Here is a 15,516-nt window from a genome sequence, read left to right as displayed (position 1 = left end):
CACCCAGCCCCAGGTTTTGGGATGGTCCCAAGGAGGAAGGCAGGCAAACTGGACCCTGAAGGGAAGTAAGACTCAGGGGAAGAAAGCCCGGTGGCAGTTCCAGGCCAAGGGCCCGGCAACTGTGAGCCAGAGCACACCGTGCGTGAGCCGGTGAGAGTCAGGAGAGTGGGACATCCGCACAGGGGGCAGGCAGGCGGGCACGCAAGAGCAAGGCCTCCCAGCATCCGTTCCCACTTGCAGCCCCGTCGCTCTGGGCCTGGCCCTAGAGCCCTGCTAAGAAGCAACTTGCTGATGAATATACAAAGCTCTGAAAACTACAGGGGTGCTTTGGCCTGGAGTCAGCAAAAACAGAGATTCCAATAGACCACCCACCTCCAGCTCACAGATGGCTCCCTGAGGCCCAGGAAACACCCCACCGGAATAAAGGAGGGGACGGGTTCGCCACCCTCACTGTGAGGTGGGCTCCACATGCCTACGGTCCCTTTGGGACTTCCCTTTCAGAGGGCAGAGGCCCAGGGAGAGAGGAGGCTATCTGAACAGTCCACGAGGCAAAACTGGCCCCAGTGGTGGGAGACCCAAGCTCTGTCCTGGAAGGGAGCCCAGAGGCATGGGCCATCCCCCTCCAGACTGCCCACCATGCAGTCCCCCTCAGTGTTGTGCAGCACCACCCCCATTCTTCCTCCCTCCTCCCACTAGGAGCTGACTCAAGGCAGATGGGACAAAAGTGCCTCCTGGTGGTGGCCCGATGGTTCACATTCCATTCACCTAGGCACCTGCACCCAGGGCCAGCCCTGTGCAGAGAGGGTGCTGGGATACAGACAGAGAGGATCTGCGAGACCATCGTCTGCCTGATGTCTGAGTTTCACTGCATCCCTCTGGGCCTCGGGAATCCAAATCCTGGCCTCTTCCAGAGCACCCCTCTGAAGACAGGACGGGAACAGCCCAAAGGGGCCTGGGGACAGTGGAAATACCCAGAATGAAGCTCCTTGTTTCCGTGTCTGTCTCCCCAGAATGTCTCCCATTTCTTTGTCCCTCTCCTCACCAGGACCTCTCTTCTCCCCACGAGACCATTCCCAGCCCCACCTCCTCCTCCCTCAGGTCCCCTCTGCCCTGCCCCAACGGCCCTTGTCTGGCCAGGATCCCTTCCTCACCCCAGTCCTCTCAGTGGCCCCAGTGCACCCGCCACTGCTGCTCTCCACCAGGGCTTGGACTGGGGGAAAATGGCCTCCGAAGCAGCCCTGCGAACAGACCAGGGAACAGGATCGCTGTGTCTGCTGGAAGGCACCCAGCTGGGCCCCAGTCATCCCAGGAGCTAAACGCAGTGCCAGGCACACAGCAGTGCCCAGCAAGGCTGTAGAAGCGCCTTGACCGGTGCACCTTCCAGGAGCGGCATTTTCACCCTGGTCAGGTGACAGCTGCCTGGGCAACGTAAGGAACTGGGATTACACCTGAGAAAAATCCTCCTGCCTGGAAGAGTGGGGATCCCCAAACAAGAGGGGTGCTCTGTCTCTCCGGGGGAGGTGTTTAAACTCCATCCAAGTGTCATTAGTCTGAGAGGGTAGAGGGGTGGAAGGCCTAGGCAGGGGTGGGCTCAGCCTCTCCCCACCACTCCCCTCTTTCTGCTGGGGGACTCCCAAGCTTCCCTTCCCACGGGGGGGCTGCAGGTCCCAGCATGAACACCTCCCAGGGAGTGTCTTTTTCCAGCACAAACTTGTCTCGGGGCAAAACGGAAACATTTGGAAGAAGGCGGCTTTAAGCAAAGCCTCTCAGCCTCTGGGATTTCCCTGTCCTTCCCTCCCACACGCACACACAGCCACAGCATGCCCAGGGTTCCCAGACCCAGGACAGGGCCTCTCCCCACGCTTCAGGGGCTCTGCCTCCCCCCACGGCACAGAGGGCAGATCGCTGGCACCCATCCCACAGCCATCCTGGGAGGAGCCGTGGCTGGGCTCAGGCCCCAGATCTGGGGATTGCACCCGGACTGACTGACAGCAGCAGGAAGGAACTGTCAGGGCAGCAAAAGCTCCCGCCAGCCCAGAGTTTCCAGGGCACCTGCTGCCTACGTGCCACCCCCCTACCCTGAAGAACCTGCTGAGGGTTGTGTTCTGCATCATCTGGTGGAATGACACCTCAGAACTATAAACTGCTGATGGTGATAGCTCATTCCAGAACCGGAGTTATGCCTGACTGGTCCCACCTGCCCCGCCTGGTCAGGCCCGCAGGAAGCAGAAGCCAAGGACAGCCCCAGAATGGCTGGGCTGGCGGGTGATGAAAGTGAAGTGTGACTGTGGTGCAGGAAGAGGCGGTTGCTGGATAGGAGCAGGGGTGGCCGTCTAGCAGGGAGGGGAGGCTTGTGCAAAAGAGACGGGAGGAGCAGAGAGAGGGAGGGAGGGAGGAGAGCGAGGGGGAGAGATGGACTGCAGTGACCACACCAGCTGCCACAGCGTTGCCCCAGACATTTTCACATGTATCTCCACAATACTGTGAAGGAAAAGGAGGTGTCAGTACATTTTACGGATGAGAAAACTGAGGCTTAGAGAGGTTAAAGGACTTCCCCCAGGTCACCGGTATACCCCAGAGGGGGCATGTTTGCTGCCCAACACTTCGAAATGGCCAGTGAGCAGTGATAGTAACAAGCAGACTGACATTCAGTCAGTTGTATTATAGTTTTGAAGTTCTCTACAGACAAGAACCCGCAGCAGAGCCCTGTTCCCCATCTGCCCTCGGTGCACCACCGTCCAAGGTCACTCTGCTGGCAGGTGGCAAAACTGGGAATGAACCCAGGTCCATCTGACTCCAAGGACTGTGTCAAGTCCCTGTCGTTGGCCTGGCACACTCACCGGTGTTCTCAACTCCTCTTTCCCACTTTCACATCCCCAGGGGTCCTCCATTCTCCTTCCCAACCACCTAGATCCCCTTACTCACAGCCCCAGAGGCCAGACCTGGAGGACAAACTGGGTTGGGTCCCCAATAAGCACTTGAGATTCTACCCCGCCATCATCCTCAGGGCCATGCCTGTCCATTTTGGAGCCCGGAGTCTCCTCTTCATGAAATATCCCCAAAATCAAATGCTCAAATTCCTCTTCTTCCTACTTCCTGCTCCTTTCTCCCCCTTGTCCTGCTTTGAATCTTTGAGGTGTATTCATGCATTCTACAAAACTAGGCATTCTCATCATGTGCCCCACTCTACTAGGCCCTGGGGACACAGAGTGCACAAAATGCACAAGTGCCTGCATCCTGCAACTTGCATTCCAGCCAGGGAAGGCAGAAGACCAGCAAGCAGACCCATACAGGAGAGGCCCCCTGATGGCAACAATGAGAGGAGGGATCGGGAAAGCTTGGGGAGGGGACTTTAGGGGATGACCTATGAACAAAGACCTTGAAGAGCTGAGGGACTGGGCCACGAAGCTATGTGAGGAAAAGAAGTTCCCAGTGGAGAAACAGCAAGTGGGAAAGTGTCTGAGGCAGGACTTTTCCTGTCTGTTTCATGGACAACCAGAAGGTCAGGGTGGCTGGAGCCTGGTAAGCACACAGATGGATAGAGGGAAATGAGGTCAGTGAAAGGGGACCATAGACTTCTGCATGCCATTTACTCCGTGGGATGGGAAACCAGGAGGGCATAGAAATGACATGATCTAACAGGTTTTTAAAGGATCACTCTGTGCTGTTAAGAAAGACTGAGGGGGAAAGGGAGACTAGCTGGAGGGCACACCAATGGGCCCTGTGAGAAGTGATGGGCTTGGGCAACATGGTAGCAGTGGGGTGGTGAGAGGGAGTAGGAAGCCTGGAGTAGGATTAGCCAATGAATTGAATGTGGGCTATGAAAACAAAGCAGAGGAAGCAGGATGACGCTCAGATTTTTGGCCTGAGCTACTAAAGGGATAGTGAGCTTGGCAAGTAGAATGTATTTAGTGGGAATGGCATTGGGAAAACAGTGTTGGATACATTAGATTGAGACACCTATTTGATATCCAAATAAAGATGTGGATTATTAAAATGTAAGTGTGAAGGACAGAAGGGATGTTCACCATAGCGATATGTCTTGGTAGTCATCAGTGGATAGACAGTTTTAAAGACATGAGACTTGGGGTGCCTAGGTGGCTCAGTGGGTTAAGTGTCCAACTTCAGCTCAGGTCATGATCTTGCGGTCCATGAGTTTGAGCTCTGCGTTGGGCTCTGTGCTGACAGCTCAGAACCTGGAGCCTGCTTCCGTTTCTGTGTCTTCTCTCTCTCTCTCTCTCTCTCTCTCTCTCTCTCAAAAGTAAATAAACATTTAAAGTTTTTTTAAGGCATGAGACTGTATGATGTCACCAAGGGAATGCATGTAGATAAAAATGTGAACAGGTACGAAGCTTGGGCCCAAGGATGCTGCAGTGTGTAGAGGTTGGGGATACGATAAGAAACTGGCAACTGAAAAGAAGCTGTCAGTAATATGGCAAGACAATCAGGATAGCATGGTGTCTGGAAACCAAGAGAAGAAACGATTTCCAGGAAAGGGGAATGATCAACGACGGCAAATATAGCTGAGAAGGTAAGTGAGGGCTGAGGACAGACCACTGAAGTTAGCAACATGGAGATCACCAGTAATCTTCACAAAAAGAATTCTCTCATTATTACTTTCCTGCTTCTCTCTTTACTCATGCACCTGATAGCTGGGTCTATGGAATGGAGTAGTAAACTAGGAACAGAGGGAAACTTCCTCAATTTGATTTTTTAAAAATCTACAAAAAACCTACAACTAACATCATACTTCATGGTGAGAAACTTGAAGCTTTCCCACTAAAATTAAAAATAAGGCAAAGATGCCCCCTTTTACCCCTGCTTTTCAACATCATACTGGAAGTCCTAGCTAATGGACAAAAGGAAATAAATGCTGTAGAGATTGGAAAGGGAGAAAATAGTGAAGCCTCAAGCTGGATAGCTCAGGGCAAAAGCACACACCTCCCTCCAAGTAGAGCCCCAAGCATCCTAAAGGATCCCAAGCATCCAGTCAAGCACAACAACCACCAGGCACAGGGCAAGTAGAATGAACCATGTGTCACACTACAATAGAAATGGCAAACACTTGTTTTTGGATCCTGAAAGAGCTGCAATATTGATAACAATGATAATATCCAGTTGCTTATAACTTTCATTTTCTGTCCAGATGCTTATTCTTTGTCTCCCATCCAAGTACCAACCAGACCTGACCCTGCTTAGCTTCTGAGACCTGATGAGATCAGGTGTATTCAGAGTGGTATGGCCATAGGCCAGACACTTATAGCTTTGGATCTCTCCAGCCTAACCAAAGATTCATCAATAATGCAAGAAACCTGCACACAAGACTATAGATCAGCCCTAATGTGTATTTGGGGGGTTCAAAATCATGTGGTTAACTTTCCACACAGGTACATGGCCAAACCATTGGCATGCTTTGGCCTCATATTATGCCATGGAAGTATTGACTAGTGGAAGTCCTTAAGCTAAATCTTCCCCCACCATTGAGACTGTCTATCTGTGTTCCCTCAGCATCATGCACATTGCCTGGGACAGAGTAGGCAACTGATAATTTTTGAATGAACTAAAACTTAGTGAATTAATCTCTTCTGAGTATCTCAAATCAGACATGCATCTGTACTAACCCAAATGAGCTTTCCTGAAGGTTCAACTCTTACATAGGCAGCCAGACTGGAGCATGGAGAACAGATAAGGCAGTACAAAAGGTTTTTGGCCTACTTAATCCATCTATAGAGATGCAATAAACCGTATTCTTGCCATACCATTTGTTACTCGGAACTGTGCAGACCCTGTCTTTTCTGTACACCCCCATCTATTCAGGAGTTTATATCTGTATGGATGCATCCTTTTGAACCTCTTGCTGGAGTTGTTACCAACCTAACTTTCTGGTGGTTAGCCACAGTAACAGTGAAAAAGTCTATTGGATTTATGACCAAGGCAAATTAATGTCCCCATAATGGCAATTGTGGTGGACTTGTGGGAAAAAAAAAGACCATAATGTTTGTGTTTATGTGTTTTTAATGTTTATAGGTGTGATGTTGTAGCCGTGATCTTGAGGAGAATAGGTGTGTCTGAGATTAGCTCATTATTAATAAACTTACAGGCATGAAGAGTTTCTGCTAACTACCCAAGCTCATAAATGTGTCCAAATGGATTTTTTTTGTTTTTATGGGGCCAATCCTCAGATCCCCAGACACATAAAAGGGGAAAGAGGGATCCACTAGCCTCAGAGGGACTCCCAGCTCAAGCTTGCCCCACTCTGCAATCCCTGCTCTGTCCTCACCCAGGAAGTCATCATGTCTTGCCGCTCCTACAGAGTCAGCTCTGGTCGCCGCATGGGCAACTTCAGCTCTTGCTCAGCAGTGACCCCCCAGAACCTGAACCGCTTCCGGGCCAGCTCTGTCTCCTGCAGGAGTGGGCCCGGCTTCCGGGGTCTTGGCAGCTTTGGTAGTCGGAGTGTCATCACTTTTGGATCGTGCTCACCCCGGATGGCAGCAGTATGCCCTCGTCCCATCCGCTGTGGAGTTGGCTTTGGTGCTGGCAGTGGGATGGCCTTTGGCTTTGGTGATGGGAGTGGTGCTGGTCTGGGGTTTGGGGCCAGCGGTTGTGTTGGTCTGGGATTTGGAGCCCACAGTGGCCTTGGTTATGGCTTTGGCGGCCCTGGCTTTGGCTACAGAGTTGGAGGAGTTGGAGTCCCAGCAGCCCCATCTATCACAGCAGTGACTGTTAACCAGAGCCTGTTGACCCCCCTCAACCTGGAGATTGATCCCAATGCCCAGAGGGTGAAGAAGGATGAGAAGGAGCAAATCAAGACCCTCAACAACAAATTTGCCTGCTTCATTGACAAGGTACTTATAACAGCTCAGTCTCTGGGTCTGGGATGGTGAGAGCTAAAATGCATTGGGGTGTCCTCTCCCTTAAGAAGAAACAGCCCAGGCCTGGGGAATCAACCTTGACCCAGAACCTTCAGGCACCGCAGTATGATTTCTGGGTCACTCTGCTGCAAAACAAGGACAAACTTGAGGAAATGCTGCAAGGTGGAATAGACTAAGACAGAGGTTGTGTCTTCTTGAGGAGAGAGGAGCATCCAGCCAAATCTGAGGGAATCTGGACAAACTAAGTCCTACCATCTAGTCACTTAGAAATATCTCCCAAATAAGCTAGAAATTAAGACTTTGGCCAGATGTTGGCTACATGTTTAAAAGGTTTTATCCTTTGAGATCTTGGTGCCCTTTTTGAGATTGTCATAGCTTCTGAGGCTGTGTGACCACATCTGTTCAGGCTCAGGAAAGTGGAGTATGGAGTAATTTTTGCACAAAACAAATAACGTATACTCCCCATGTGGGATACCCAGGTTCAGCTGAGTTGCCTAGATTGAGAGAAATAGTAGGGAACTACCAGAGGAAGTCATGATGGTCAGACTCATGAGAGAAACAATGATGTGGAGCTGACATCCCACAAACCATGTCTCCATGGAGCAGGAATGCTCTGTGTCTGAGAATAGAAACTCACCTCTGTGAGCTTCAGGTTCCTCATCTCTGAAACAAAGTGTTGGAGCAAATGATCTCCAAGTTCTCCTCCAGCTGATGGAGCTCTTCATTTCTCAGTTGATGGAGTATCCGGGATGGTGGGTATGACTTATGGCCTGAGAATTCCTACCTCCTAATGCTTTATCCCACTTCAATATACTTTATTTTGCACCTCATTCCCTGTGAGAGATGGCCAATATCAGTTTTTAGATACAGGTAAATCCCTGCTCCCCTTTCTTGGAGGGTAGAGGCAAAATGGTACTGTGGTGCTTTGGTTCGAAAGTTTCTGTTTAGCTGAGCCTGGCTGAGCATGAGGAGGGGGTCACAGACCTACTCTTCCAGCTTTTACTGAGCTAGAGGATGAATGAAAAGCCAACAGGCAAGAGGACAATGTCAACATGGGGCTGAGAGTCATCTATGGCCACCTGAAGAGCCGGTCAACGTGTAGGCGACTCTATCAAGCTCTTCAGGTGCCATTTCTTTGACCCTGTGGATTTAGGTGCGGTTCCTGGAACAGCAGAATAAGCTCCTAGAGACCAAGTGGAATTTCCTCCAAGAGCAGAAATGTGCCAGGAGCAACCTGGAGCCCCTCTTTGAGAACTATATCACCAACCTGCGGAGGCAGCTGGACATAGTGAACAGTGACCGGGCCCGGTTCGAGGCTGAGAGAAACCACATGCAGGATGTCCTAGAGGGTTTCAAGAAGAAGTAAGTGGCATCTGGACTGCATAGACCAAGGATAGGCAGGGTTTGGTCCCCAAAGCAGCTGCCAAGGTCAGATAATAGCAGCTGGACAGATCAGAGTTGAATGCTGGTTTCAATACTCAGCCTAGAGATAGGAGTGGGGAAAATGATATGTAAGACAGCAGGGGGACGCCCTCTGTGGTTCCTGAGTAAAAACTAGTCTTGGTATTGGGCATGATTTGTCCCTAGTCTTGCCTGTGGGAATGGGTCCGTTGACTCCAGAAAAATAGTACTCAGGTGCAACAATGAGTTGGGTCCTACATCCTCTATGTTCAAGTGCAATGACTCCAAGTCTTTTCTAGCAGAGGAGCATAGCAATGGTCCACATTTTCAGACCCCAAATCTAATTTGAGAAAGTAAAAAGAATTTGGAAAAACTGAGGGTCACAGGCTCATAAAAGGTCTTAAAGATGAGACAAAGATGAGATGTGAACATGTAGGTGCCAACAAGGACCTGTGCTCCTGGATGCAGCAGAGATGTTTTAAGAGGCTCACTAGGAAGAGGAGAGTAACTGGCTCTCAGCTCAGAATGAGAATGAGAATTCACCCTCTCCATCCTTATCATCCAGGTACGAAGAGGAGGTAGGATTCCGGGCCAACGCTGAGAATGAGTTTGTGGCTCTGAAGAAGGTAAGGGAGAGCCATAGGTCCAAGCAAACTTCTCCTCCAGACAGCAGAATGTTCCAAAGACACCTTCTGCCCTGGAAACTGCCCAGGCAGCCCTGTGGAGTCTGGGACCACTCGCACAGAGTGGGACCTCTAAGGTCATAACAGGTTCCCTTTGGAGTTCTGATTTGGCCTCAGATTATTTAGGACTGGGTCTTCACGAGAGCAGAGGTCTGAAGAGATGACCTTTTAAGAGTCTTAGATTATCCAGATTCTCCTTGCCTCTAAATAAGCATCAGAAAATGTCTACAGCCCCCAGGGGAGTTTTCATGTTGTAGTAGGGAGAAGAACAGTGGTCACTAAGCTGCATTCCAAGGACTCCACCATCCATCGCAAAGCTGGCCTGGCCCAGTGGGGAATGGCCTGATTTTTCCACCCATCTCCAGACCCTGCCAAGCTTAAACGGTGTACAAGTAATGGCCATTTTATCCTTCTTTCTTTTATGTAGGATGTGGATACATCTTTCTTAAATAAGTCTGATCTAGAGGCCAACGCAGATACCCTAACTCAGGAAATTGACTTTCTCAAAGCCTTATACATGGCGGTAAGCATTCATCCCCTTCTGAGCTAAACAAGGAGATCAGTGCTTGGCCTGAACTCCCAGGAGGAGGTGGGGGGGGGGGGGGGGGTTCATCTGGACTGGCATAATTTCTAACATTTGGTATTACACATCTTCCTCCCATTCAAATCTATATCCTCTATATGTTGATGTGTCTACAAATGGATAAGGGAAGGTAAGCAGGCAGGCTTCTTGGCTGCCTGACTCAGCTCTATGATAAATTCCTTGGATCTATGATCCAACTCCTTATTGGCCAATCCAAAGACTGGGGTCTAGGAGTTTCACTTCCTCTCTACTGGTCGAAAGACTCCAGAAAACTGATTTGCTAGGAGGTGTAAGAAAAATTGTGGTTGACCTACTTAGCTGGATGAATTAGTTACGTTTTGCTTTGTAAGTGGTCTGTTTGGTCAGGTACAGAGCCAGCCAGTGCTAATGTCTGGCTCCGAGTGGAAAGGCTGAAGAAAGCTCCCTCTGGAGCCCTTATAGTCCAAGCCACTGGTTCTATTAACGACTTGGGATATAGGAATTCCTAGACCACCATGTTCTAGAATATTATCAACTCTCAATGATCCATGAGCAGCACAGCCACTTTGTGGATATGCCAGGGAGAAGTTTCGGCCCTAGCACGGCTCTCACTCCCCTCCACTGAGCTCCTAGGCACCGTGTATTCACCTAAGCAAATGAAGTGTGAAAGGGAGTCTTCAAGTATATAATGAGCGTTTAAATTCAAACTGAAATGGTTTGCAGTTCATGTCCTTTCCTTTGCCCTCGGTTTGGATGGTCCACTCCGTTGCTTTGATCTGAAAAAAAGGAGCAATTCTCTCTGCTCCTAAAGCCACTCCTGGGGCCCCTGGGGCAGAGTCCTGGCCACTGATGGGATGCTGAGCCCATCTGTCTCACTGATCCCCCAACACAGGAAATCCAATTGCTGCAGTCACACATCTCGGAGACATCAGTCATCGTGAAGATGGACAACAGCCGGGACCTGAACTTTGATGGAATCATCGACGAAATCAAGGAGCAGTATGAAGAGGTTGCCAGGCGCAGTCGGGCTGATGCTGAGGCGTGGTACCAGAACAAGGTGGGTGGCGGAATGGGGTGGGGGGCACTGAGGAAGAGGTGTGGGCAGCCTCAGAGTAAGACTCATGTACAATGGAGTGGATGCAGCGGAGGTCTCAAGCCCCCATCTCAGCTGGGGCTGTGGTCTTGACTCAGACTTTGGATCCTCATAACATCCCTCGCTTGCCCCCAGTACGAGGAGATGCGGGTGACAGCCGGCCAGCACTGTGACAACCTGCGCAACACACGGGATGAGATCAATGAGCTGACCCGCCTGATCCAGAGACTGAAGGCAGAGGTTGAGCACTCCAAGGCTCAGGTGGGCAAAGGATAGGGGAGGAGAAGGAGGGGCAGTGTTTCTAGGCCCACCTAGGGATCTGCTAGTCCCCGCCAAAGCCCACCTGCACCCTGCCCTTCCTGCAGCGGGCCAAGCTGGAGGCCGCGGTGGCCGAGGCAGAGCAGCAGGGCGAGGCGGCCCTCAATGACGCCAAGTGCAAGCTGGCGGATCTGGAGGGCGCCCTGCAGCAGGCCAAGCAGGACATGGCCCGGCAGCTGCGAGAGTATCAAGAACTGATGAACGTCAAGCTGGGCCTGGACATCGAGATTGCCACCTACAGGCGCCTGCTGGAGGGCGAGGAGATCCGGTGAGAGTTCTCCGCGGGAGTGAGGTCAGACTTAGGCATCTAGAAAGACTCAGTTGGGGAGGGGACCAGGTGAAGAACCGCTAACTTGAAGTTAACAGTCTCTTCTCTGCAAACATTAGTCCCTTTGCCCTCACCAAGGAGTTAGAAGACGGTTCTAGATTTTCGCCCCCCAAATGAGAGTTTGTAGACAGGCTGCACCAGAATCACGGGGAGTTCTGCTTCACTGATTATCTGTTTAAAAACAATAATAATAACACATTTCCTCAAATATTTTGATTCAGTGGTTTGGGGGCAGAGTCTAGGAATGTGTATGTTTTTTCAAAGCTCCCGGGATGCTTGTACAGCTAGGGGTAAGAACCATCGGTCCACTCTGCCAAGAAAGCCCTTTGGAGAGCAAGCGGGTTTTCAGGGAATAGCACTGGTTGTGAGCTGACTTATTCCTTTCCATCCCCAGGATCTGCGAAGGTGTTGGACCAGTAAACATATGTAAGAACCTTAAGTCTTTTCCTCTTCACATTTCTCTCCTGGGGCTCTGCAAATTTCCTTTCAACCCAGGCCCACGTTGGGATCAGGAGCCCATGGCTGGGCTGGCCATGACAGTCAGGGAAGCAAGGACCAGCAAGCCCCTGGACTGGGGACATCGCCTTAGCTGAGGTCCAAGATCTCCCCAGAGCCTTCCTTCCCCAGGGTTAAGCAATCACAAAGGTTTGCAGGGCTTAACAGATGGGAGAGGGTTCTGGAAGAGAGTCAGCCTTTTTTCTTTGAGTGGTTTTGCCCTTCAGGGACAAAGGCCAGAGACAGAATGAAAAGATCTGTGCCAACGAGTTGCCCCATGCCCATGGCTGGGGATGGGACAAAAATGAGCGGATGTCTCCCTGCTGCTGCTGCTGCTGCTGCTGCTGCTGCTGCTGTCAAAGTATTGTTTGTGGCCGAGCGTACAGGGGGTTATGCTGGGCACTGCAGGGTGGAGGCACAAAGACCAGGAAAGACCAGCCCCTGCTCTCTAAAATTACAATCTTCTTTGGAAGACGAGCCCTCTCCACTGTCCACCTAACCCTCAAAGCCCTGAGGAGATGAATAGGCATTAGTACCCCTTTTTTATTCACTTAGAGAAAATATGTGGTTTGCCAGAAGCCACAAAGCTAGATTTCTGATCCAAAGGTTTAAATCTACACAGGTGCATGGTGGAGCTGAATGCTATCCTGGGTGGGTCGGGTAGTCACAGCTACTTGTCCTCGGATGTCCCTGCCCTCAGAGAGGGGGAGGCAGCAAGGAGTGGCTTTCTGCAAGAGGTCAAGCTTGAGTGAAGGTCACAGATGGTAGGAAGGATTCTGGTAAAAGGAGAGGAAAGGAGGGGCGCCTGGGTGGCTCAGTCGACTCAGCATCTGACTCTTGATTTCGTCTCAGGTCATGATCTCATGGTTCATGGGATCGAGCCCCGTGTCAGGCTCTATGTTGACAGAACAAAGGCTGCTTGGGATTCTCTCTCCGCCCCTCCATCTCTCTCTCTCTCTCTCTCTCTCTCTCTCTCTCTCTCTCTCAAAAATAAATAAACATTTAAAAAAAAAAGGAGAGGAAAGGACCGGGAGCCCTCTGCACAGACGGGGCTGAGCTAAGGAAGCTTTAGTTGGATTGACATCCTGGGGTACAGAGGCAGGCCCAGGGGATACCAGAAGGCTACAGAACAGAGCCATCAGTGGGTGGGAAGAGAACTGACTAGCGACTCTTGTTGGAGGGACCACCAAGGGGACCCTTGTTGGTGGGGACCACCAAGGGGCATGATATAATCGGGAGAGAGAAGCCCCAAGCTTTATAGGAGCTACTGCTCCGGTATCTGGATAATCCAGCTCATGCCCAACCTGACTTCAGCCATATATAAATGACAGCCAATTTATGGCTATATGCAACCTGGGGGATTGGCTGAATTCTTCCATTTTAATCTGAATGTGCAACTTCAGTTGAGTCACGGCCTTTGAGTCACCCAGACAAGAGAAGGGAAAAATGGGTGTCATCTGTGTGGACGATAGGGACCACTTGCCCAGGCCACTTCCCCTGATGTCGCCAGTCCTGTCCCCTCCTCCGCCCCCCTCAGTGGGGAGACCACTGGAGGACTGGGCCCCAGGAGTGGGCAGCCCACCTCGCTGACAGTTTCCCCTCTCTCCTACAGCCGTGAGCAGCTCCCGGGGTGCCGTGGTGTGTGGGCCTGAACCCCTGGTCGCCAGCTCCACCCTCTCCCGCGGTGGGGTCACTTTCTCGGGCAGCAGCAGCATCCGGTCCAGCAATGCCTGTGGCTCCAGCCTGGGTGGGACCCGGATCATCACGGCTGGGGGGGACCTGCTGAATGTGGGCTCCCGGGGTGGCTCCGTGCTCACGGGCGAGGCCTGCGTCCCCAGCGTCCCCTGCCCGCTGCCCACCGAAGGGGGCTTCAGCAGCTGCAGCGGGGGCCGTGGCAGCCGCAGCTCCAGCATCCGCTTCGTGTCCACCACCACCTCCCGCCGGACCAAGTACTGAGAGGCCAGTGCCAGCCAGCCACTGCCCAGGGAAGAGCCATCTCAATGTCACCTGCTTCTGTCCCCAGAGGCATCTGGACTCTGGGCCAGAGGGGATTCCAGCTACCCCTCCTGCCAGGAGGCCGACACTGCCCTCCCCAGGGATTGATCCACCCAGCCCCTGTCCTCTGGGGGGATTTTCTCACTACCTAGATGCTCTGTCTGCAGTCCCAGTACACTGGCTTCTCCCTGACTCCCCATTCCTGTCCTTTGAATCACTCTCCACCATTGAACAGCCTGAAGAAATGCACATTCAATACAGTCACACAAATCAGTGCGCCAGGGAGAAAAGGAACCGTCCAAAGCCAAAAAGAATGTGCTTGGGTAGCATTGCCACCTTGGACTAATTTGGAGAATGGAGAGTTGGCTGTCCACACTGCAGGCATCTTTAGCCCACTGTCCTTTGCTTCCTTCTTCTTCCTTTCCCTGGCAGGAGAAGGTTCTTTCCTTCTCTTCCTCCCCCAGAAGGACTCTCAGTCCTTCATGGCCCGAGGATCTCTAAGTCCCCTGAGATGGTTCTTCTCCAAGTGGCAGATGTCCTAGCTGTTTCTCTCCCAGGGTCATTGGTTTAATTCCAGCATGTGAGTGCACGAGGTGGGTGGGGTGCAGATGGGGAGGTGGGCTCTGCTGTGCTGCATGTGCCCCGTCCCTGTGGGTGGTGTGAAGGAGGCCCAGCCCTGTCCGCTGTAGCGGGTTTTATGTCTACAAGCTGCAGGGAGGGCCTGGGTGGGGGCACAGGGTGCCTGTTTATACTTTTCTTTGCGTTGCTGGGTTTTCAATAAACTTGCCAAGCTAACATCACCAGGACTCTGGCCTCTCCTTCCAGATCACACTGCTGATGGGGGGAGACTGCCTCCTAGACTCCACCAGCCCAGCCCCCTGGGGACTTGCCGAGGGCAGAGGCTGCTGTCATGGGCACAGAGGAGGCACAGAGGAAAGAGGGCTCGGGACCCTCCCTGGAAGACCTCACAGCTCAGGGAGGGAGAGGAAAAATGCAGCAAAGGCCCTGAGAACAAGTGCCCAGCAGCCCACTTCTCTCCCAGAGAGAAGTGCCCTGTACCTCACGACCAACACGAACCCTTCTACCTGTTCCCCAGCCTCCCCAGCCCCGCTTCTTCTGGAATCATTACAGGACCCTCATCCTTCTGTCCTCACTCTTGTCTCCAACCGGCTCACTCACCATGGCACTGTTAGAAAGCCCTTACTCACATAGAAAACTGATCATGGCTCTCCCCTACTTATAGCCCTCAGTGGCTCCCCATTGTCTTCTAGTGAAAGCCCAAACTCTTTAACATGGCGGAACATGAGCGTTCTGCACATATACTTCCTCCCTCGCCATCCGTTCCATGCACCCCACGCTGGCTCTCCTCCTTTATTCATTCATCCAGCAGACTTTTGATAAACGCTTAATACACGTCAGACACAACGCTGAGAAAACAGCAGTGAACAAGACTTCGTCCCTGCCCTCAAAGAGCTTATAGTCCAGGCTGTGACCGGTAAAGAAGCACTTATGACTTGATATGCTAAGCGCTGGGTTAAGAGTGGAATCCATGCTGCGATGCACGGAGGAGAGGCCCGACTTAGACCAGGAGCATTATTAAAAGCTTCCTGGAAGATGTCATGTCAGAGCAGAGATGTGAAGGATGATGAATTAGCCGTACTGACAAGGAGGAAGTACTCCAATCAGAGGAAACAAGGTGTGCAAAACCCAGGAGGTCGGAGAAAGCACGCCCAGTTTGGGGATCTCACTGGGGCTGAATATAGCATAGC

The 15,516-nt window shown here is 51.7% G+C and overlaps 1 protein-coding gene across 1 annotated transcript; it reads left to right on the top strand.

The window, feature by feature from the left end:
• Positions 1-6,293: 6,293 nt before the first annotated feature.
• Positions 6,294-13,708, top strand: KRT84 (keratin 84). The gene is made up of 9 exons (XM_042946624.1): positions 6,294-6,845; positions 8,026-8,234; positions 8,839-8,899; positions 9,384-9,479; positions 10,411-10,575; positions 10,747-10,872; positions 10,977-11,197; positions 11,652-11,683; positions 13,365-13,708. Exons 1-9 carry the CDS (start codon positions 6,294-6,296, stop codon positions 13,706-13,708), a joined length of 1,806 nt encoding a protein of 601 aa, XP_042802558.1.
• The last annotated feature ends 1,808 nt before the right edge of the window (positions 13,709-15,516 follow it).

This window comes from Panthera leo, chromosome B4, assembly GCF_018350215.1.
Source record: "Panthera leo isolate Ple1 chromosome B4, P.leo_Ple1_pat1.1, whole genome shotgun sequence".
NCBI classification, from domain to species: Eukaryota; Metazoa; Chordata; class Mammalia; order Carnivora; family Felidae; genus Panthera; species Panthera leo.
The sequence above is the reverse complement of the archived record's forward strand: the minus strand, read 5'-3'. Positions and strand labels throughout refer to the sequence as shown.